The sequence below is a fragment of the Cotesia glomerata genome, linkage group LG1, assembly GCF_020080835.1.
Source record: "Cotesia glomerata isolate CgM1 linkage group LG1, MPM_Cglom_v2.3, whole genome shotgun sequence".
NCBI classification, from domain to species: Eukaryota; Metazoa; Arthropoda; class Insecta; order Hymenoptera; family Braconidae; genus Cotesia; species Cotesia glomerata.
In genome coordinates, this window is record NC_058158.1 from 11,533,429 (window position 1) to 11,555,960 (window position 22,532).

Sequence of the window (22,532 nt, forward strand, 5' to 3'; positions counted from 1 at the left end):
ATCTTTTTCATTCTCATTTTTTATACATTAATTTGTAAAGTACAATATTGATTTTTTATTGAAAAGAATAAAAAAAGGAATTAATTAAAAACAAAAATCTTATTCTTTCACAATTTAAACATTTTTATGATTAATAAAAATTGAAAACTCGTTAACTTAACGTCCGCAGATATTTAATAACATATACGTTAATTTCACTCCTTATCGGTTTCACTGGTGACATGTTATTCAATTAAGTAACTATATAGTGGAAATTCATTCATAGGTGTGATGTGATAATTTTTTTATATTTTTACATTTTTTATTATATTCTGTATCAAAAATAAAAATTTTCTAAAATAAAACTGATACCACATAAAGATAATTTGTTTTTCATTCTAAAATTGATTTAAAAATATTTTATAATAATTTATTTGTTAAATCAAAATCATAAAAGTAATCAGATGCCTGAAAAATTTAATTTCATAAAAAACAAATTAATTTCTAAAGCCATCAAAATTTATCCACAGATTTATTTAAAAATAAACCAATTTTATATTTAAAAATAATAATGAAATCATGCGGCGATTCTCATGTTCGTCCAAACTCCATTTTCATTGGTGAATTCCATCCGATCAGCAATGAAATCATCTTTCGAGAAATAAAAGTCGAACCATGTAGGAATTAGCTTGTAACCGATACTAAAATAAAAAAATATTGCTATTAGTAATTGGTAATTAAATAAATTTGTTTGTGAAAAAAGATTTATTGTAACTAACAAATGTTCAGGCATGACTAAACTCTCGGGGACTGATTCAACTTGACGTAATAATTCATCGTGACGTTCCTTCATCTCGGTCCAATCCACCTTAGCATCCTGATGACACAAATGAGCGCGAATTTTACAGTAAAGCGGCTCTAACTCATAAACTTCTTTAACTCTCTCCCGCGGTAGTAATTCTACTCGACCTTCCAGCCTTACCTTGAGCAAAAAGTAATCAAACGAAGATAAAAAATGAAAAAAAGCTGTAAAAATAGTATTGCTGTTTATAACGTTACCTGCCTCGAAACGCGCTCACTTTTATCGTTCTCGTAAATCCAGCAAATGCACATCGCGGCCTGGTTGTTTTCCCTCTGAGTAAAATCTTTAATTATTCCTTTGCTTTGAAAAATATTATTTGATAAATTTTTATATAATCATATATTTACAAGTTCCTGAGATTTTCTTCCTCTGCTGTCGGTGAAAAATTCAAAGCCATCTTTGCCGTATCCCCTCAACAACACATGTCGCGCTCGTGGAGTTTCGCTGGAATAAAAAAATTTTTAAGTCAAAATAAAAGTAAAAATAAAAAATAAAAAATTATAGACAAAAAAATGAACTTACCCAGAGACAGTTGCAAGACAAGTGATGCTTGTTGATTTTTTAATGTACTTCATCGCCTCTTGGTGCCAGTTTTCGTATAGATTAACTGGATCATTAGATTTCAGATCAATAAAAGCGAGACCTGATTTTTGATCCTAGAAAATAAAAATAAAATAAATTTGTATTGAATTTATTGTAATTTATTCATAACCAGGGTTGATTGAACTTACTTTAGCTGCCATAAGAATATTAAATTAAAAAGCTACTAATAGAAGGATTTATTTAAGTTAATAAAATATGAGAATCAATGGTAGCGCACTCGCGTACTACAATTTCACTAGTGCTTGGAATAATTTGTCTTTAGTTTGTAGCAAAACCACTTGATTTAAAAAAATAATCTTGGGTTATTAATATCAAATAACGTCCTCTGAATATAGATTTTTTTTTACTCCTATTATAAAAATTTCAATTTAATATTAACCCTATGCCTCTAGAAAATAATAATACTAACGGGACTTATGCCTGGGTGGGAAAAAAGTGTGCAACTTTCCCTAGAGATTTCCCATTGGAACTATTATGAGATCTGAAAACTCACTGAACTAAAGGCTAGCGTAGTCGTTTATTATATAGGCATGATTAACTTACAGCGCTTGTACCGAAATAAATTTTATTATTCTTTACTTATTATCATAATAAGACCAAAATAGATAAGCATTAAGTGATAGTTGTAATTTCAAAATTATTTAACTTTATCTATACACGCGAAATTTTTTTTAGAGCTACAGTCTAAAGTTTTAATTTAAAAAAGACAACATTTGAATTGATTAATTGAGTTGTAAGATATGACCGATCAAAGATAGACGATGATATAACCATCTACGCTTGAATTCTACTGACATAATAGTGGGTCTCTTGAAGATTAAATTACTATCGATATTTTTATTTTAAATAAATTCATAAAATTTTTATTAAAATTCCAAAATATTTAATACAGATTTAAAAATAAATCTCATTTTACGTTTTTACATATTTCCATGTCTTCGATTAGATAATCGCTTATGAAAGGATTAAATTAATTACACACAATTTGTCTATTATACTCATAATAGCTAATATAAAACAATAACTAATAAATAAAATATCTGGCATCTGGATGATGGAATAACATTATTTACATATCGTCAGTCAGACTTATTGCTAGTTTAAATAGCAGATAATTGGTATAATGGTTTTAATTATATTTATAATTTTTAAGACACTGAGTTAAGCGATCGTTGACTTTATCCATGCGATGTTTGAGGAAACTTTGTCGTAGAGTCTAGGTCTCTCGATCGCAGCCTTCGAGCAGGCGATTCTCCAACTGCTGACTCCAGCTAAAGCCCATCTCCGTTCGTCAGGCAGCAGACAAATCATTGGAGTACCTGCGAGTTCTTCTTCCTAAAATAAATATTTCTTTATTTAATTTTCTAAATTCATCAAGAAATTCATAAAATAATAAACAAAAACTTACATTGCAGTCATCTGTTGAGTAAACAGCGTCCGTACATATTCCATTTACAGAAGCGATGCTGATATTTTCGCACTTTTCCATCGCACTGTACTTAAGTTGAACACGCTGCAGTAAATCTCCTTAATTATTTAAAACATAATTATTTAATTTACTTTCTTATTGATAATTCATAATTTGTTATTTAAAAAAAAATGGTAAATATTTACAACCATTTTAATTTTCATTTTTTTGAACGAAATTTTTATTTGATTTTATTGATATATTTTTTTTTGGAAAATACATAAAAAAATGAACAATTAAAAAAAAAAAGTTGATTATCACAATTTTAACAAATTTTCAAAAAAATTTATAAATTTTTTTGAAAATTTTGATATTCAACTTTTTTTTTTTTAAATTGTTCGTTTTTTTTTATGTACTTAAAAAAAAAAAATACATTAAAAACATCAGAAAAAGATAAAATATAAATTTTATCCAAAAACATGAGAGCCAAAATTTTTTCCAACTTTTAAAGGCAAAAAAGTTATCGAAATCTTTATTTTTTCCTTTCACGACATTTGTTATCATAAATCCGCCGTAAAAACAAGCAGAATAAAAAAAAAATTCAAAAATGTTAATTTTTCACCTAGATATGGCCAAAAATAGATTTGACCCCACTTGTAAATAATTACCAAAAAAATAAATTTTTGAGTAAAGAAAAAATTTTTCCAGAATTAAAAAAATATTTATCTGAGTGAAAAAAATTTTCTTACTCTAAAAAAAATTTTATTTTGACCTAGACTATTTTAATTTTTAATTTTCTTTGCTGAAGAAATTTTCTTTTTAATTCATTGGAAATAAATTCAAATAAATAAACTCACGATTTCTCGCCCATCCCAGTGTGTTGCAGTGCGAAGTGTTGAGTTGCATAAATTCCTGGCTGGACGGCAGGCAAATAGGCCGTACAAGGTCTGAATACACGATCACAGGTTTGTCTAATTTTAAAAGAACAATCGTGCTGCCTTCTACGGGCGATTTTACCATCCCAACTATTCTTCTCTCCTGCTGCCAGGGCGACGTACTGGACAGTCGAACGGTCCCCAGCCGTGCAGACCATTCGGCCTTAGGTTGTCCTTGGAAGCAAGACGCGGTGGTTAACAGCCAGTTTGAAGATACAAGCGTTGCATCACAAACGTGAGTGTCTTCTTTGAATAGCGCAACATGCCACGGCCAGTCTCCGGGTTCTGCTATTTTATTGAGAACTTTGGTGCCCGTTTTAGTTTTCAGAGCTTGTATTCCACATTCTAAAATAAATTATTTAAAATCATAAAAAATAGCAAATGTGAATTTTAATAAATAAATGATAAAAGATAAAATAAAAAAATAAATACCTAGCTCTGCACAACGAACGTACATAACTTGTTTACTTGGACAAGGGGCTCGTACGAAAGATATTTCAGAAGCCAAAGGATCCTCCATGTGCACATATTCGACGTCTTCCTCGTCGTCGATTCTCACTTCAACCGAGCTCATTCCATTATAAGTCAAAAGAGTGCACAAAGAAGCTGCTGCTGTTTGAAGTACTGTATCCATTTCCGTTTGGGGAAGAGTTGCATTGAGATTTTCGATACAAAGTTTTCCAACAGTTCCTTTTTCGTTGAATATCACATAGCCTTCGTGGGTGTATTTCACTGACAGAGGTGTGTCTATTGGCTGGTTTTTAACCGAGCTGACGCTTTGCGCCAAAAATACTAAAAAAATATTAATTATTTTTAGTAAATATTTAAAAATTGTTTTTTTTTTTTTTTTACAATAAATAATAATTACAGCAATCTTTTTCATCTAATCCATTAGGGCAGTCAGCTTTGCCGTCACATCTCTTGGAAGTCGGAATACAGGTTCTTCCGATTCCGCAATGCATGTGATCTTCCTGACAGTACGCGCAGTTTTTTTCATCAGATAAATCTGGGCAGTCGACTATCCCATCACAGATCCGAGGTGACAACGCTTTATTCTGCAAATCTCTCACGCAACCTTTAATAATAATTACTGTCATTAATTTAAATTACATTTGATGAAAAAGTAACTTTATATTTATTGTAGCTCGTTAACATTTCGAGCGGTGTCATTTTAATGATTTTTAAAACATCAAAGGAAAGTAAATTTGTGTACAGATAAATGATGTTTTTTTTTTTTTTTTTTAATTTTTTTTTTTTTTAATTTTTCTAACTAAAATAATTTTTTTCTCATAAATTACTATTTTTTCTACAATTTATCAAACAACTAGCTGATCCAACAAACGTTGCTCTGTTTAAATTAAAAAAAATTTTTTTGGTGGTTTTTTTATCAATACAATTAGATAATTGCATTGTTGAACATTGCATTAGACCTTTTGTCACCTGATAATCAGACAATCAAATATCGCAAAGAAATAAAAGTCTAAGCAATCGTCATTGTATTTAAATTTTTACGGGAACGTATTTTTACAGAAAGTTGTTCTAGATTTTCTTTTAAAAGTTATTGGGATTATTTTTTTTTTTTTTTTTTCAATTGAAAACAAACATAAAAATATTATTTTGTCAGAATTTGTCCGACTTTTCTTCGTGAATTCATTTTTTTTTTTTTTTTAATGTTTTAAGCGCGTTAACAAACAAACAAAACAAATAAAGGATTATTTATACACATCTTCTGAATTATGAATAATGGTCTTAAGTCAAATTGACGAAATTCTTTTTTTTCTTGGACAATATATAAATTTAATGCAAAGATAAATGTAAATAAAAATTGATCATATTTTATCCAAGAAAAAGGAGACTTTCATAAATTTGTATTGAAAAATGGATAAGAACCTGCATATATTTAATGGCCTTAAATTTATATATAAATTTGTATATATACAAATCCCGTAGAAAATAATTTTTACTTTTTCCTAAACTTATTAATTTTCCAGGACACTTCCAATTTTTTCAAACATAAAAATCTAATTAAATTACGAATATTATTTATTAATTAATAATTATTATAATTTTTCATAACAAACCAGGAAAAATAAAACATAATAATTACAAACCTTGAAAGAAAGTACCCAAATCGGTCCAACTATTTTTAATTAATACGCTTAAAAACGAACAGCACTTGATTTTTATTTAGATAAATAATAAATCATAAATAAATAAATAATAAATTTATAAATCAACAGTTATTTTTGACCATTTAAATAGATATACCTGGTTTGGGCTTGCAACTTCCTTCATCCGCGTATTCCGGGAAGTTTGAGCAATCTAGAGCGTTCTTGATCCTATCTGGCAATCGATTACCACATCCAGACCAAAATTCCCGGCAAAAACTTCGACAGGGAAGTTTAATAGTCGCCTCGAGTGTTCCTTCCACACACGCTGGCTGCAATACTTGACACACAAAATCGTAAGCCAGTCTGTAGCACTCGGCGTCAACGAGTTCCCTATTAAAGAATTAACATTTTAGACCAAAGTAATAAATAATACCTATTATAAATAAAATTTTACGAAAAACAAAATTTAAAACCTAAAGGCAATCACGTCTTCTTCCACTTCGGCAAGAGATTGGTGCCCGAAGATATTCGGATAAGAAGTGATGTTGTATGAAAGATGCTTGCAGTAAGTGAGTTCCAAAGGACTGCAACTCCTGGGTGGTGGGGTTGCCGTCGTTGTCATAGGAGTTGTGACAGTCGTTGACATAGCCACTTGGGCATTGAGAGCCGCGAGGTTTTCTTGGACTTCTAAACTCTTCGGGTCGATGGTTAAATTCACCAAGTACCGGGCTGTTGTAGAATTTATCTCTTTGGACAAAACCTGAACTATGTCTGGAACTTTTAGCGTCTGGTAACGCGGGTCGAAGCGTAATTCTAAGTGTACCACCAGGTCACTGTTTTCCACTCTGCCAATAAAATTTTAAAAGTTACTAAAGCGTTCAAGTATTTTGTAAAAAATAATAAAGAAATAATAATAAAATTAGAATATAAAATCATACATAATTTTAAATGAATCATAAGTAACTCTGATGATAATTATAGAAATTATCATTTTTTATATCATAGATTTTTAAACGGTAAGGCTATTCGGACACTGTGAGTGGATTCAGCGTGAAGCTAGCGTGAATATTAGAAATTTCTTGCCATGCTATTGGTTGATAAAATCTTATCTTAAAAACTCACGCTACAGTGTCCAAATAGTCTCAGCCATTTTTTAATTATTCTTTAAAAAATCATTAAAAAAATTTTTAACTTTTGATGAATTTTAAGTAATTCAAAAAGGCCAATCGGCAACTGAAATAGAAAAAGATTTTTCAAAGCAATCAACAACTTACAGAATTTTTAGAACAAACGTAATGGTAACATTTTATCAAAGAAGTAGAGAGATGAGTAATATTTTGACTAGAAAATGAAATTAGGTATGTAATGGGAATTAAAGCTTATTTAATATTTTTTCGGTGTTAAGACATAAGATACAGTTTTGTAAAACACGCTATGTGATACAAATAAAAACGATATTCTATTCTATTTTTTCGGTTAATTTTATAGAAATTATTTTATAGAAGTAAATTAAAAAAAAAAAAAAACTAACGTAAGTGTGATAGCAATGTAATATTTGAAAATGTTAAATTGCTGTTATTTCTCATTTATTTGACTGATTTATCTCTATAGAATTTACTAAAAGAATCATAATAAGTAATAAGGAAAGAAACCACAATATAGGTAAAGAAAAACTAAAAATCGGAAAAAGATGCACTGAAAGTACAAATTTTTTTAGTTTTTTAGGAGACTCTAGTGACAATAACATTATAGTACAGAGAAAGCTATAAATTTAAATTACAATGGCTGCGTTCAGGTTTACTAAGTTCTGAGCAGGGCTGACTTTATCTACCAAAAAAATTAATTTTAGACACACTTAAATAAATATACCTTGCATTGTTTTATTATAGATTTTTTAAAAAAATAATATAGTTATTTTAAGTTGCTGCTACAAGATATGCTCAGATCTGCTAAGAACTTAGTAAACTTGAACGCAGCCAATAACATACAAAGTTGAAAAATTTTATAAAATTATGAAACTTCAAATCACAATTATCATCCTGTAAAAATTGCAGATGTTGTTTCCGGAATTATTTGTAAGAAATATCATTTTTTTTCATCTTCAAAAAAATTTCCATCCTCCGTTTTAAAAACTAACAAAAAAAGAAACTCTAATTCTAACACCATGTTTATATGTTAACTATTTTTTACTGAATCAACTAATAAAGTACTATCTTATAAATAATACAATACATTATATTTTTAATTTCAAAATACTGATAATAAACAATTAATAATTCATATCCTAAAAATAATTTAATTTTTAGACGAATGATGAATAAAAATAATATAACGATATTCCTCAGTGATTAACTGAATAGAGAATAATAATATAAACAAGGAAGTGGATTTGTAGGTCATGGTACTACTTACCCATCGAGCGCAAGAACTTCAGAAGCGATGAAGGAAACTCTGAGATTGCTCCTACGGAAAGCAAGATTAATTCTATCACGATACTCCCTAGCTCTGATCCGGAAGGCCTCAGTCGATGGGTCAGCGAGTTCTATCGTGAAGGAGTCACCGTCTACTACGCGGAAGGACGCCAGGAATACCTGGTCCCCCGGAGGATCTGACGTCAGGAGATGATCTGCAAAACCAAATTATAATAAAAAATAAATAAAAAAAGGAATGAGCATTCCTGACACAAATGAGTTGGCACATTTAATTTCGCTGGGATGTATGGCAAGGCCGAGTACGAGGTTCTCGTGGGTAAAGGCCGATCATTGATCATTAGGCACAGTATTTATTTATATTACGGAGTGGTCACGGGGCTCGTGGGCTGTCGGCTAGTCGGTAACTCGGACGTACCGTTAGTCTGATGATATCATTCAGTGGAGGCTCTACTCTCTCGTGTTAAATGTTATACATGGATTGTGTCTCTCATTTCATAGTCTTCTCTGTGGCTCAGTTGTATGTAGGATCATTGCCCTGCTCAGACACCGTGCTATTACATACTGAGTTTTAAATAAAATAAAAAATAAAATAAAATAATATTAAACAACAAGAACTGCTTGAATGCTAATGCAGCTACGGGTTCTGATCACCTCGAACTGGTTTATTTAAGCTTTAAATTATAGACTGATCTATATACTTATCTCATAATTTACGCTCGATAGATATGAAAACATATATTGGTGTATTAATCCGCTTATATCTATATTTACCCATATGTGTGCTGCAAGAGCGCTTTTTGCTCCAGGGTTTAGTTTAGTTGGTAATTTATTTAAATAAGGATACATTCAGTATGCATTTGCGGCTGGACGAACCGGTAATCGATTGGATTGGGGGATTTCAAGTCGGTAACTCGGTCACACCGTTAGCTACACGCGCTCAGAAGACCTCAATGGGCTTTGGCCGCACCACCATCTTATATATTTTATATCTCGTATCTCGTAAATATCTTCTGGTTGTAAAAAATTTACGATGTTAAATATGCGCCCGAAAATTTTAGGGGGGATTCAGTGGGAAATTTTACAAGAATTTAGTTTATGATTTGAATTTTTAAGTAGAGAGTTTTGTTGTAAAGATTTGGAGGAAGAAATAGTATATTACACATCTAGGGCAGTAAAATAAGAAATGTCTCAGATCACATGTAATTGTTGTCCGAGGCGAAGCCGAGGTCAATAAACATGTGATCTGAGGCTTTCTTATTTACTGTTCGTGGTGTGTATACTATTTTTCTCCTCGACGGAGGCGGAAAGCGGCATTTTCGTTTAGCGCAGGGGGAGGAAAATTGACGCTTTCCGCCCGGAGGTGAGAAAATTTGGATTGCGCGCCGTAAATGGGAGGTAATTTTTAAAGCGAAAAAGCGTAGAAGCATTGACAGTTTGTCGAGCGTAAAACTGTAAGAATGAAACAAATTGGTTAATCAAGAATTAATGTTGGTTGAAATTGAAAATAATTTTATTGATGATTGTTATGATAAAGAAAGGGAAAATTTTTATTTTTAGCTATTTTGGTTAAGGTATATAAGGAATATAAATGAATTGATAATAATCTTTCTTGTACAAATTTTCCAATGTCTTTTCATTTCAGGATTGTTATAAAATGTATCATTTTAATTGTAATTTATATATTTTTTACAATATAATTTGGTTACAAAACATCAAAATCGATGTTGGCAAAAATAGAAGGTTGTGTCAATAAATTATTATTGAATCTTCAAGTAATGCCAATAAGGAAAAAATCAAGCTACACAGAAGAAATTACACCTATGAGCAGAAATTAAAAATTATTAATTTGGCCAAAGTAAACTCTAAAGAGTACGTATGCGATAAATTTAAAATTGATGAATCTCTACTTAATAGATGGATGAGAAAATCATCGGACATTCAACAAGTATGCAATCATAAAATTTCTAAGAATTTAAAAAAGAAACGATCTTCAAATGTCAGTAAAATTAACAAGAAATTATATTCATGGTTCCTGATAGTTCGAACAAGTGAAATGGTGATTTCTGGTGCAGTTTTGAAAGAAAAAGCGGTTGAAATAAGTAGAAAGTTAAGGATTGAAGGATTTAAGACAAGTAATAATTAGTTGGCTAAATGGAAAAATAATTATGATGTACGCTTGCTACAAATTACTGGTGAAAAGTTATCTGCGGGTGTTAATACATCAAGTGAATGTTCAAAAGAATTAGCTGATATTATAAAAAAAGAAAACTCAACAAAAGATTCATAGTTTGATATAGATGAAACTGCACTATAAATGAAAGGATCTTATTTTTGTAGGTAGTAATAAACTAAATGCCCCTGGTTCCAAGAATGATACAAATCGTGTAACCATTGGTACATGTGTAAATGCAATTAGTGAAAAAAAAATTATGGTTTTTTAATAATTGTTTGAATAAAAAAAAAAAAAAAAAACTCGATAAAGATAGCATTTATATGTAAAAAAAATTGTTTACTGGTGTATGTCGGTCATTTCATATGAAATCATTTGGAAAAATTTAAAGATTCCTCACTTCTGGTTAACGTAAACGACATTACTGAGGTCATTTTTATGGTATTAAGGACAGGCCGCAGTAAATGTATTTTCAGAAATTTTATTTTTCTAATTACGTCTCAATTGAATTTTTAAATCAAATAAAATAGTTTCCGAAAAAAATATCTGACTAAATATTGCGGAAACTTTGTAATAATTCATTTAAAAATTTTTTTAGTAATTAGTAAAATAAAATTTCTGAAAATGCATTTACTCCGGCCCACCCTTAAAGTGTAGTTTCATAAATTAATTATGACAAAAAAAAATTATTCTTTTTTCACCTTTTTTTTTTAAGTTTTAAATTAAAGTTATTTACGCTCTTATCCATGGTTCATAATACATTCAATCGGTTCTTGTTTTAACAGGCGAGACCATCTTTTTCTCGCTTTGCTCTCACGGAGTTCAACGGAACTATCTCTGTCGCACTCCCAACAGCAGAGCAATTGCAGTTTCGATTGGTTTCACGAAACGAATGAAATTTTTGAAAAAAACGCTTTGTGGTGAAATAGTTTATTAAATTATCTATTATCTCTAAAAACGTTTTTTCAAAATTTCCATTCGTTTCGCTAAGCCGATTGAAATTGCAATCACTGGTCTCGGCTGTTAAGCTGTTAAAACGCCCTTTTACACCCTAAGCCTTATCATTCTGCTTAGTTAACTCTGCCTTATCATTGCGGCTGTGGACCGACTTGTGCCTTCTGTACCGCATTTGCCCTGATCCTCACCACTCGGCTATTGGAACAGTAACATGGGAAAACCACAGAGAAAACCCATGTTAGTACAGTCGGAGCTGGGTTAAGTCTACAGTGATTGATAAGAAACTCTTCTTTATCGACCACTGGAGCATTAGGCCCCTCTCCTAGTGTGCAGAGATCCCTCGCGCTAGCCAACGCTGACTAGAGTGGTCACCCATTCAAGTTGTTGCTTAAAAATGTGTGATCGCCCAAGTCAGACGTGTGCCGCCCGGCTATCTCTGCCACTTCCAGAGGCTGGCAACGTAACGTAACGCACATATTTTTAATTATAATCACTGAAAAATATTGGTGCGTGCTGGGATCGAACCCGGGTCCCACTCTTTCGAAAAGCGAGCACCGAGCCGACCAGGCCATTGTCAACTTCTCCGATTGAATGTATTTTAAATTAAAATTTTAATTTTTTTTTCTGAGAATTTTTTCACTATGTATGCAAGGACCTTTACAATATTACAAAAATCGGTAAAAGATAAATGGCTGATTCATTTTATTAAACAACCACTGTAGTATCTATTATTTTATTTATATTTTGTTTTTTTTTTTGTACACGGTTCAATATTTAATTATCTTAACAATAATTTTTTTCGTAGGAAATTTCAATAAATAAATTAATTGAATAAAATGGTAAACTTACACCCGAGGTAGATCGAGACTCCAGAAAAAAGTAAAAACAGGAGGAAAGCAGCAAGGACGCAGCATCCGCATCGGTACTGGCCCCCGAGCTTCCTGGTGAATCTTATGTCACTGTCTGAAGACAGGATGGAAGACGGCGTTCCTGCTCGGCTGAACCTTCGCGTGCTGACGGTGCTCACTGAAATCTGCAAAAACAAATGTTGTTACATTATTTAAGTTGTGTAAATAGTATAGTATACAATATAGTAAAGAAGTAAACCGAGCAAATGAATTTTCCCTCTCGTTTACAATTACCCGCTGGTGATTCACTGAATGCACCCATATAAAGACTCCGGTAACGTGACTAGTTTGCGAAAGGAAGATCCGCAAATTGGTTATTAGAGTCGAGAAAGGTGGGCGTTGTCTTATTTCTGTAATGATATTTTCTCGGCACTTCCTCTCTTAACTCGCTTCCAATTACATTTTACATTATCCATTATCCAATAATTTTTTATTGCCAATTTGGTGATAAAACTGCTATAAAACGCGCCTACTGTATACTATTGCGGTTTTGAGTCACCCGCTTATATTACGCTTTTACTCATCAGAGATGATTGATTAGTTTATTTAGCTTGTTAGGCGTATGGTTAATGCCCAATGCAAGTCGATGACCCACTAGCTTAAACACCCGTGTAATAATAGTACTCAGTTTATGCGTAATCAGTGTTTTTACACACCCATGTAATTTAAATGTTTGTGAGTTATAGTTACATGTTACTTGTTGCCAATAGGCTTCTCCTACTTACACTTTACTCCTACTTCACTCCATACCAGTTGTACGTTCTGTGTCCAGGTTATTCTCTCTACAGTAGTACTACTACTATTACTATGGTACTATTTTATATTTATACAGAGAGAGCAATTCAAAAGCCCCACGCCTTCCTCAAGCAAATGTTACTCGCGGCTCACGCTCCACAGAACACTCAATCCAGAGATTGCACTTTTCGTGCAGCTATTAATAAGATTTGCTTCATAAGAAAACTAGACGTTAAATGTAATTAATAAAAATATTGGTTGCATAAAAGGTTAATATTTTCCGTGATTCTGCCGGTTTTCTGAGTATTCTTTCGAAAGTTTATTTCAAAATCTTGGAGATGGCAAAAAAAAATTATTGATGGTTCTTAAAGATAAGGAACTAAAGATTAACTTCTTTAGTCAAGAAAATTATCTTCATAATTTTTTGTTGAATAAAAAATTATTAAATTAATTGAAAAAATTTGGGAAATATTTATTATCAACTGAAGAAATGTCGTTTCTGTTTAAAAAATTAATTTTTTTATTCAATAAAAATGTGTTTTCTCGTTTTTAAAGAAATAATTTGTTAGTTCATAAAAATTTACACTCATAGAAAAATTAAACTGATCCAAGAGAAAAAATCTTGAAACAAAAAAATCATTTTTAAGAGTTTAATTATTTTGAATAAAGTAGAAAAATTCTTTAATTAAATAATTTTTCTGCTCAATTCAAGACAATCCAAATATCGAAAATTTTTTCTTTAAATTAATTAATTTTATTATTAATCTATAAGTATGTTATTTGCAAAGCTACAATTATAACAAGATTGACTTGATTTAAGAGAAAAACTCTGAATCAAGCATCAGAAAAATTCTTTAACTAAAAAAATTTTTCTTGATTTGAGTAAAATTTAATTGGTTCGAAAATTTTTGCATAAAAAAATAGAAAGAGGTTTGTCTATACGGAGAAAAAGATTGATAAACCAAGAAAATATTGAGAAAGATGAAATTATCTTGATGGGCAGAATGAAAGTTTTCTTAGATCAAGGATTTTAATACTTTAATTAAATTTTTTGTATAGAAAAAATTCTTTGCTTAAAAAAGTTGAACTTTACTGGGCAGAATATTTCATATTTAAATAAAAAAAAACACAAAATATTTATGATTAATTAAAGAAATTTTTTTCTAAAGAATTAATTTTCCTATGAATACTTTAATAAATTGGATTATCATGTTAACTGCCCATAAAAAAAACTTGAAATTTAGTGCGTAAATAATTAAGAGCAAAATTTTCTCTATAAATTTTCACGACAGCAAAACTATCAAATGCGAACTCGAAAAGATTGTATTCAAAGGAAAGGCTAATTTTCTCACGAGCATAATAAAAAAGTGGATAAAACGAGCGTTGCACATTAGTAAAGTCTTATCTCAGTTCAGTAGATAGAATACAGGAACAGATTAATTAAATAAATAGAAAAGTTACGTAAAACTCGATAGAGACTTAAATGATAGACCGGCGAGAGGTGAACTCTCTTAAGGAATAGGCTTAGGGCACTGTTACGAAAGTTTTGAGCGTACTTGTATTACTCGGAGCACGAATCTTTAATTTTTATATTTTCTTTTAGCTTACAGATTGAGTTCATTAACCCCCGTTTTCTTTCTGTCTCACCAGTTTTACATTTAATTATAACTTACAATCATAATCAATATAAAATTATTTGTGAAATTCATATTTTAAATTTAATTTATTTACCATTATAGTTCCCACAACACAATTTACCGTAATTATATTTCCTCCAGTGGTTTTGCATGTCTGGGAATACTTAATTAATAACAAATATATATTAGTATTAGTATTAACTCTTGCGTATAATAATAATAATGAAAAAAAGAAAAAAAACAGCTCAGAGATCAACAGAAGGAATATTTATCTGTAAAATAAAACTTTATTTCCGGACAATTTAGCAATCGTGAATTTAAATCTCGAGGAAATGTAGGATCTATGAATCCATGTATTAAATTAGAAAGTACGAGAGTCAATGTCAGTGATGGAGAGGAATGCGCTGGAAGCAGCAAATTAAATTACAATTTTTCATCGGAAATATTATATATCTCAAGTTGCTTCTTCCATTCGCGAGTCGTGATAATTAAGGTAGAAGTACTGCTCGTGAGCTTTTATTATTTAATTTAAACTTTCTACATCAATTACTCATCCATCGTTAATCGTAATCGCAGTTAAAATGCATTTTATATTCCTCTATTATTATCTATTATTCATTCGAGCGCATGCACGAGGTAAAATTAAGAGATCCTATCGGCAGCAAGTTTATTTCAATTCTTCAGTTAAGTATAATACAACTGAACGGTGATGACACGGAAGCGAAACCGTTGGCCTTGGAGTACTTTAATGGGAAAGGTAAATAAAATAAAATAAGACTTTACTCAAAAAGCGGCTAGCGGCAGGACAGCTAAACATACTTACTGTCTATCTGTCTATATCTAACCGTTTAAATGTCTAAGTGACAAGAGGCTAGATGACGAAGTGAGAGGTAACGGTATCACGAACCTGGCCAGAGTCGGAAACTCTTTCTCTGGTTCTGGTTTTGATTCTGATTCTGATTCTGGTTCTGGTTCTACTCGTATTTATATTGGAACGATCTAGTATTCTGTTTAACTATCCTGGGCATTATCGGACCCAACCCAACTGACCCAGCCTGCAGTTAAATATTATTCACGCTGGCTTGGTTTATTTGATTATTGTAAGTTTAGTTTCACAAATGCCGTCAGCAACTTTTAGAGTGACAAAATTTTTGAGATAATTTGAAGGCTTGATTATGAAGAAAGTTAAAAAAATTGTCTTGCTTTTAGAATTTATTTTGTTTTTGACTTCCAAATTGTTGGATTAAGATTTTTGTATATCATGTTTTAACTGAAAGATTAAAATTTCTTTTGAGAATTTAAAATTTTTATCTCAAGTCATTTCTTTTCATTCTAAGTTTTATCAGATCAAATTCCAAAAAAATTTTTTCGATCTAAAAAACTAAACTTATGCTTCAACAAATTTTAAAACGTATTTGAAATTTTTTTGTCAGTACAAAAAATACCAAAATTTTGCCGATATTACCTCATTTTAATAAAATAAGCAAAATATTTAGTTTGTTTGAAAACAATAAAGAGTTTTGAAAAAATCAAATTATTCTAAAAACTTTTATGATCATTTAAAAGTCATAATTTTATGATTTCAGTTAATTTTTTGGATCAATGTCTGAAATTTGAAAGAAATATTTTTCTTCAATCAAAAAAACTTTCTTTTCAGTATATTAAAAATTTTTGATCAATTTTTCTATATCTTTCTCCTTTGAATGGAATATAAATACAGTTATTTTAAATGAAAAATTCATACTAAAAGTTTAAAATTCAGGTAATTATTTACAAGTGAGGTCAACCACATTTTGAGCCATAACTAGGTGAAAAATTAATATTTTTTATTTTTTTTTTATTCTGCTTGTTTTTACGGCGCATTTATGATAAAAAATGTCGTGAATGGAAAAAATCAAGATTTAGATAGTTGTTTTGCCAATAAAAGTTGAAAAAAATTTTGGCTTTCATGTTTTTGGATTAAATTTCTATTTTATCTTTTTTTGATGTTTTTGATATATTTTTTTTTTGAAAAGTACATAAAAAAACGAACAATTAAAAAAAAAAAATTTAACATGGCCTAGCATCGGTTGACCCCACTTGTAAATAATTACCAAAATTCAATTTCTGGGCAAAATATTGAAGATAAAAGAAAATGATAAAAAATTTTTTTTATAGAAAATTAAATTTTCACTTAAAAAGGTCCTTATAAATCTTATTAAATCTTTCAGTCTCTAGACAAAACAAACTAAAAACTCCGTATTAAAAAAATCAACATTTGTGTCTCTATTACATATGTATCCAACTAAACTGTATTTTTCAGCACAGTACTGAATGTGTGGACATAATACTACAAAGCCTTATATACAAAACACGACTGTAAACCGTACGTGAGAGGCCAACAGAGAACAAGGTCGACGTACAGTCACAATTTATAAGTTTACAAACGGAGAATCATCACGTTATTCTTTTATTCGGCATAATATCCAGCGGTCTCGCGTATGGAGTTCATTTCTTTGTTAAGAAGTTCATTTATTCCGCAAATATATTAAATAATAACAAAAGTTATGTAGGACGCAAAAGTAAACATGTGACCCAACATCAGACAGTATATTTTAAACAATTTCTAAATTATCCAAGCAAGCATAAAAGTTATAAGTTATAAAAATACTAAACATTAACCCGAAGAAAATGATAATATTTTTTTCCATCAACCGGTCGGACAAGAAATTTGCTGACACTTGTTAGCATTTCAAAAATGCAGCGAACAAGACTCGCGCTTTCTTCTTGTGTTAAAACCCCTCCCTCTCTTTTGGTTTACGCAATCGGTTGAACTTTAGCGGTTGAGTTCTCAATTCTCATTCTTTATCTTATTACTCATTATTCGTTATATTCTTTTACTTCCAGCCAATAGCTTTACTGGAATTTTCGAGAATCGTTGATCATCCACGACTAATAGTTTCTTAATAATATTCTTTGTTCTCAAGATAACTGTTTATTGGTCGTTAATTTCCAATGGAAAAAAAGATTGTTTCAGTTTTAACGATGTCGGCTAACAAGAAAGAATTCTAGAAAAAAAAATTAAATTTTATAGTTCAAAAAAAATTTTAATTACTGTAACAGTACGTTTGAAGAAAAAGTTAAGAATTAGGGGCCCAGTAGTCTTCAATTAACAACATGAGCTTAATTAAGAATATTTGTTGGCTCGTATTTATTAAATCAAGCTTCCCGACTAGAAATTGTAGTGAGGAATGCCGAAGAATTAGTGAGGGGCAAGTTTGGCTTGCCTAACTTAGGCAAGCCTAATTTGCGCTTTCTTAAATCCACATTAGGCAAAACGAAGATTGGCATGCCAAATTTGCATGTAATTTGGGACATCTATGGCAAGCCGAACTTCGGCGAACCTTTGGAATGCCTGACTAACTGGAAGTAACGTTAACCAAAGATTTGCCGAAGTTTGGCTTGCCATAAATGTCCCTAATTATTTTTAAGTTTGGTAAACCGAACTTTCGTAAGCCTTTGGATTTTATAATTTCCTGCAAGTTAGGTATTCCAAACATTTGCCAAACTTCGTCTTACCATAGATGGCCCCAATTACTTTTAAGTTTGGCAAACCGAACTTCCGTAGACCTTTGGATTTTATAATTTCCCGCAAGTTAGGCATTCCAAACGTTTGACAAACTTCGGCGTTTCTTGCCAAAGTACTCTAAAACGGAGTGGGAGAAGATATTTGGCTTCAAGTCTTTCCAAGGTTAAGCCTTTTAGTTCTATACATATAAAAGTGTCTATTTATGAGAGTATTTGTGTATTGTACATATAAACATTGTGTCTCATGTACCCGACTAGAAATTTCAGTGAGGCATATGAAGAAGAACCAATTCGGGGCAAGTTTGGCTTGCATAACTTAGGCTTGCCTAGGTTGTACCTCATAAAAACCAAGGTAGGCAGAACGAAATGTTTGGCTTGCCATATTTGAACGTAACTAGGAAAGTTTCATGGATTCCTTAAGTCTGATATATCATGGGAACGCCGAACTGGTTTCAAGTAACGATAACCTGAGTTTTGCTAGTTTGGAGCGAACTTGGCTTTCCGAACTTAGGCTAGCCCAATTCGAATCTTATTTGTTTTAAATTAGGCAAGCCGAGCATTGGTTGTGCTTATAAGTATCTTGAAGTAAGAGGTCGCTCATCATCGGCGTAGCGTCGCGGTATGGTATAGGGCCCTCGTGCGTCGGGTACCGTGTTCGAGTCTCGCGTTCGATATGTACGATTTTTAATAATTAATAATTACTAATTATAATTACTATTAAGGCGAGTATGAAGTAAAGTTAAGTGTTATGTGTGATTAGTGTATCTAACTCCTCCATCATCTCCTTCCCCCTTGACTTATCATATCTACCAATCAAAAAAACCTCTTCACATTAAAAACGCTCCAAAAACAAAAAATTACAGAAAAATAAAATTAAATAATAAAAATAATATTAAATAAAAGCAACAAAGAATTTTTTTTTTTTTTTTTATTCATGAAATATTTAAAAAATTTAGTCCTAAATTTAATATTTATACTTAAAATAGTAAAAGAAGATAAAAAAATAAGCATTTGTTATTATTAATTTTCGCTTGATAATAAAAAAGCTAAAAATCAAGAAAGAATTAGATTTGGATTCTTCGTTGCGAATTTGGTTTCCAAACTGCAACCTAATCAGGAAGCCAAGTTAGGCTGAGCCTCGCAACTGCGTTACATCCCAAACTTCGGTCTGGTTTGGATGCCTCACTTACTGCAAGTTTGAAATTCGGCATGCCTTACTTGCGCCAAATCACTGCCTCACTGAAATTTCTAGTCGGGATTGTGATGGATATATCATATCATAACCTTAGACAAGGACCGTCAACTTAAACCTACAAAGTTCCTTATTTTGACTACACGGGAAAAATTTTTTTCATTAAATTTTATAATATTTTATAGGATGACATAAAGTTTTATAAAATTTTATGAAATTTTACTGCCGAAACTTATGAAATTTCACAAAACTTCATAAATTTTATGAAATCTTATGAAAATTTATCAATCATTTAATCAACATTATTATCAAGTCCCGAAAAATTATTGGTAAAAAATTTTATTGATTTTCATAAAATTTTATTAGATTACAAAGAATTTCATGAAATTTTAATATTGAAATTTCATAAAATGTTATGCAATTTATCAGGCCATTTTCCACAGAAAATTATAGAAAATTTTATGTAAAAATTTTTTTCCAGGTGCTCAGAAAAAAACTCATCTTGATTAAAGTCAAAAATTTTTGAACAAAAAAAAATCACTGAAAAGTTTCATCGCCTTGATTTAAGTAGAAAAATACTTAAAATTTTTGTTGGTTTCAAGAAATTTTACTTGATTCAAGAATTTTTCGTTTTGATTCAAAACAACGAAGCTCTTAAAAATGATCTTCTTAGTTTAAAAATTTTTCTCTTGATTCAAGTGAAATTGTTATTTAGTGTAACATCAGAATGATTTTCAAATAATACTGCTTCAAATTATCTTTTCAATTGTAACTCGTTTATAATTACCCATTATAATAAGTCTGATGCGATGACACATCATTAAAATATAACCACCTAATAATGACAATAATCTTAAAAAAGATCAGATTACCAGTTTATTACACCAAAAAATTTAGTTTAAATAATGATTCTTTGTTCTTGCGCGTTCGTTGAGGAAAAATCAGTTCACGTCTTGTATTACTCTCATTGAAGACAAATAATAATGATGAAAGGTTGCAGTGTATTATTTTACCATAAAAAATTAGTACTCATGCTCGTGTGCATAAATAATAGCATACATTCACTTATGCTTACACTTTAAAGGTAAATGTGAGCTAAACTTTCACCGTACACCCGAGCAAGATGCTATTAAAGGGTGACTTTATCTCCAATGCATTACTTTCGAGATGATTGGACCAAAGGTACCAACTCTCATTACATTGTAACCTCTGTTATACTCCAACGCATTATTTGACATTAACTTAATTTTTTTTTTACATTAAAACACTATAAAGGTTCGAAAATATCTGAGTAATAAATTAAAGTATTAATTAAAAGGTCACCGTTGTTGTAATCGGTCAAATGAAATATCGAGAAGAAATTTCATTCGCCATTTTGAATTATCGTTCCCACTTGAAAAGTTTTTTATCTTATAATATTTGATTGGTAAAAGATAATTAATTAAAGTGAATATTTTCTCAATCTATAATGTGGTAAAATTGTTAATATTTTGTTTGTTTTTTGTAAGTACTTCTAATTTTTTTAAAACTGACCAACAAAAAAATGTAGTCCAGTTGTAAATTTTAATTCTTTGAACTAAAAAACAGGGGGCGTCGTCCGAGAATCGGCTCAGTAATGTTTTATTTCTTTTTTAGTCGGACTGATTTTCTAGAACAGCGTCGTAAACCTAAATAAAATAAATTATCGCTCGGAGTTGAAAAAAAAAAAAAAAAAAAAAATCTTACCTTTGAATCCCATGAAGTCTTTCTTTTATGCTCCATTGAAACAGTCATTATTTTATTAAATTAAATTATAATTACAACAATTAATAAATAACTCAACTTGTGCACTTTTAACTATTACACTTTTAATTCAACTTAAACATCGTATATAATTAACCATTTTAGATTACAGACGCAATTAACAGTTTAGAATTATTTTAGCGTAATCTGTCTGTTATGTGAAAGAGACAAGTGGGCACACATTTATATCAACACAGCAAAAATAAAAGCATTGTTGTTCTTGTAGATAATTTGTCACTTAATTAGCAAAAAGACAATGGAATCTGACAACGGTCTTTTAAGCTTTTTAACCGTTATCCCACGTCCATTAAAAGGAAATAGATTAATGATAAATCTCCGTTGCAGGTGTACGTAAAAGTAAGTGTTTTTATTAATTTAATTTTATTTAATATCTTATATTATATGATTAAATCACTGATGCTGATTGTATTGCACGTCATCCTCAGTGTCACTCACGTAATATCAAGGAGGACTGCTCAGGAGCCCGAACAGACGAGGACTCTGATTGCCCGGCGACTTGACGAAACGACGGGGAATTTCTCCCGCTAATATAACACTTGCCAGGTAAACGGGGACTGTCGCTGCCGCGGCCTACCTCAGAATAACAAGTAGACAGTAAGAGACTGGAGTAGCGGTCTTACTTGCAAACACTTCATGTAGATAGACTTTCACGTATTAGCAACAGCATCGACAACTGTTACTGGTAATGTTTGGTTTAATGTTTACTCGTGTCTCATTTTATCACGAGAAGATCTCAATATTATTTATTTAATATTTTAAATAAATTTTTATTTCATTTCCAGCAGCCGGTTATTTAAAAGCAGTTCATGGACAAGTGAAATTGATAATTTATTTTTAGCAATGTATCGAGTCTATGATTTCAACAGGATCAAATATCTAGTGTCGAATGGAAGAGCAAGTTATATTATTAAATAACTGCTAGATTGCAGAAGTCTCAAGTGCACTATGCAGGTTATTAAGTTTCAAGTAGAATGTTTGAGATTAAATACACCTTGGGTTCTGTTCTGATATACAACATAGTATAAGTGTGGTATGATATAGATCCTGATTTATTTACTGTTATTTTATCGTATCGTCGATTTAAGTTCACCACCTGCAGATATTGCAATTGAACCGTTTTTAAAGTACATACGCGTGTGGAGAATGGAATCTGTTAATCGAGTAAGAGAATGCCCGTACGAACCGAGCTACTGCCGTATACTGAATACTGACTCCGCTCTCTTGATACCACCA

General features: G+C 30.8%; 2 protein-coding genes across 3 annotated transcripts; both read right to left on the reverse strand.

The window, feature by feature from the left end:
• Positions 1 to 494: 494 nt before the first annotated feature.
• LOC123275268 (pyridoxine/pyridoxamine 5'-phosphate oxidase) lies at positions 495 to 1,732 on the reverse strand. The gene is made up of 6 exons (XM_044743273.1): positions 1,573 to 1,732; positions 1,364 to 1,497; positions 1,189 to 1,285; positions 1,039 to 1,113; positions 759 to 961; positions 495 to 680 (listed from the first exon to the last, which is right to left on the reverse strand). Exons 1-6 carry the CDS (start codon positions 1,582 to 1,584, stop codon positions 557 to 559), a joined length of 645 nt encoding a protein of 214 aa, XP_044599208.1. The 5' UTR covers positions 1,585 to 1,732; the 3' UTR covers positions 495 to 556.
• Positions 1,733 to 2,321: 589 nt separating this feature from the next.
• LOC123275271 (atrial natriuretic peptide-converting enzyme) lies at positions 2,322 to 22,089 on the reverse strand. Of its 2 annotated transcripts, none has more exons than XM_044743279.1 (10): positions 12,565 to 12,877; positions 12,307 to 12,490; positions 8,311 to 8,524; positions 6,372 to 6,743; positions 6,056 to 6,288; positions 4,656 to 4,862; positions 4,220 to 4,579; positions 3,710 to 4,132; positions 2,853 to 2,971; positions 2,322 to 2,779 (listed from the first exon to the last, which is right to left on the reverse strand). In XM_044743279.1, the coding sequence occupies exons 1-10, from the start codon at positions 12,625 to 12,627 to the stop codon at positions 2,606 to 2,608; spliced, it is 2,349 nt and encodes a 782-aa protein (XP_044599214.1). In that variant the 5' UTR covers positions 12,628 to 12,877; the 3' UTR covers positions 2,322 to 2,605. The 2 variants fall into 2 exon arrangements, with proteins under 2 accessions (XP_044599214.1, XP_044599215.1); XM_044743280.1 differs by lacking the exon at positions 12,565 to 12,877 and adding an exon at positions 21,222 to 22,089 and having other exon boundaries at positions 2,323 to 2,779.
• Between the last annotated feature and the right edge of the window lie 443 nt (positions 22,090 to 22,532).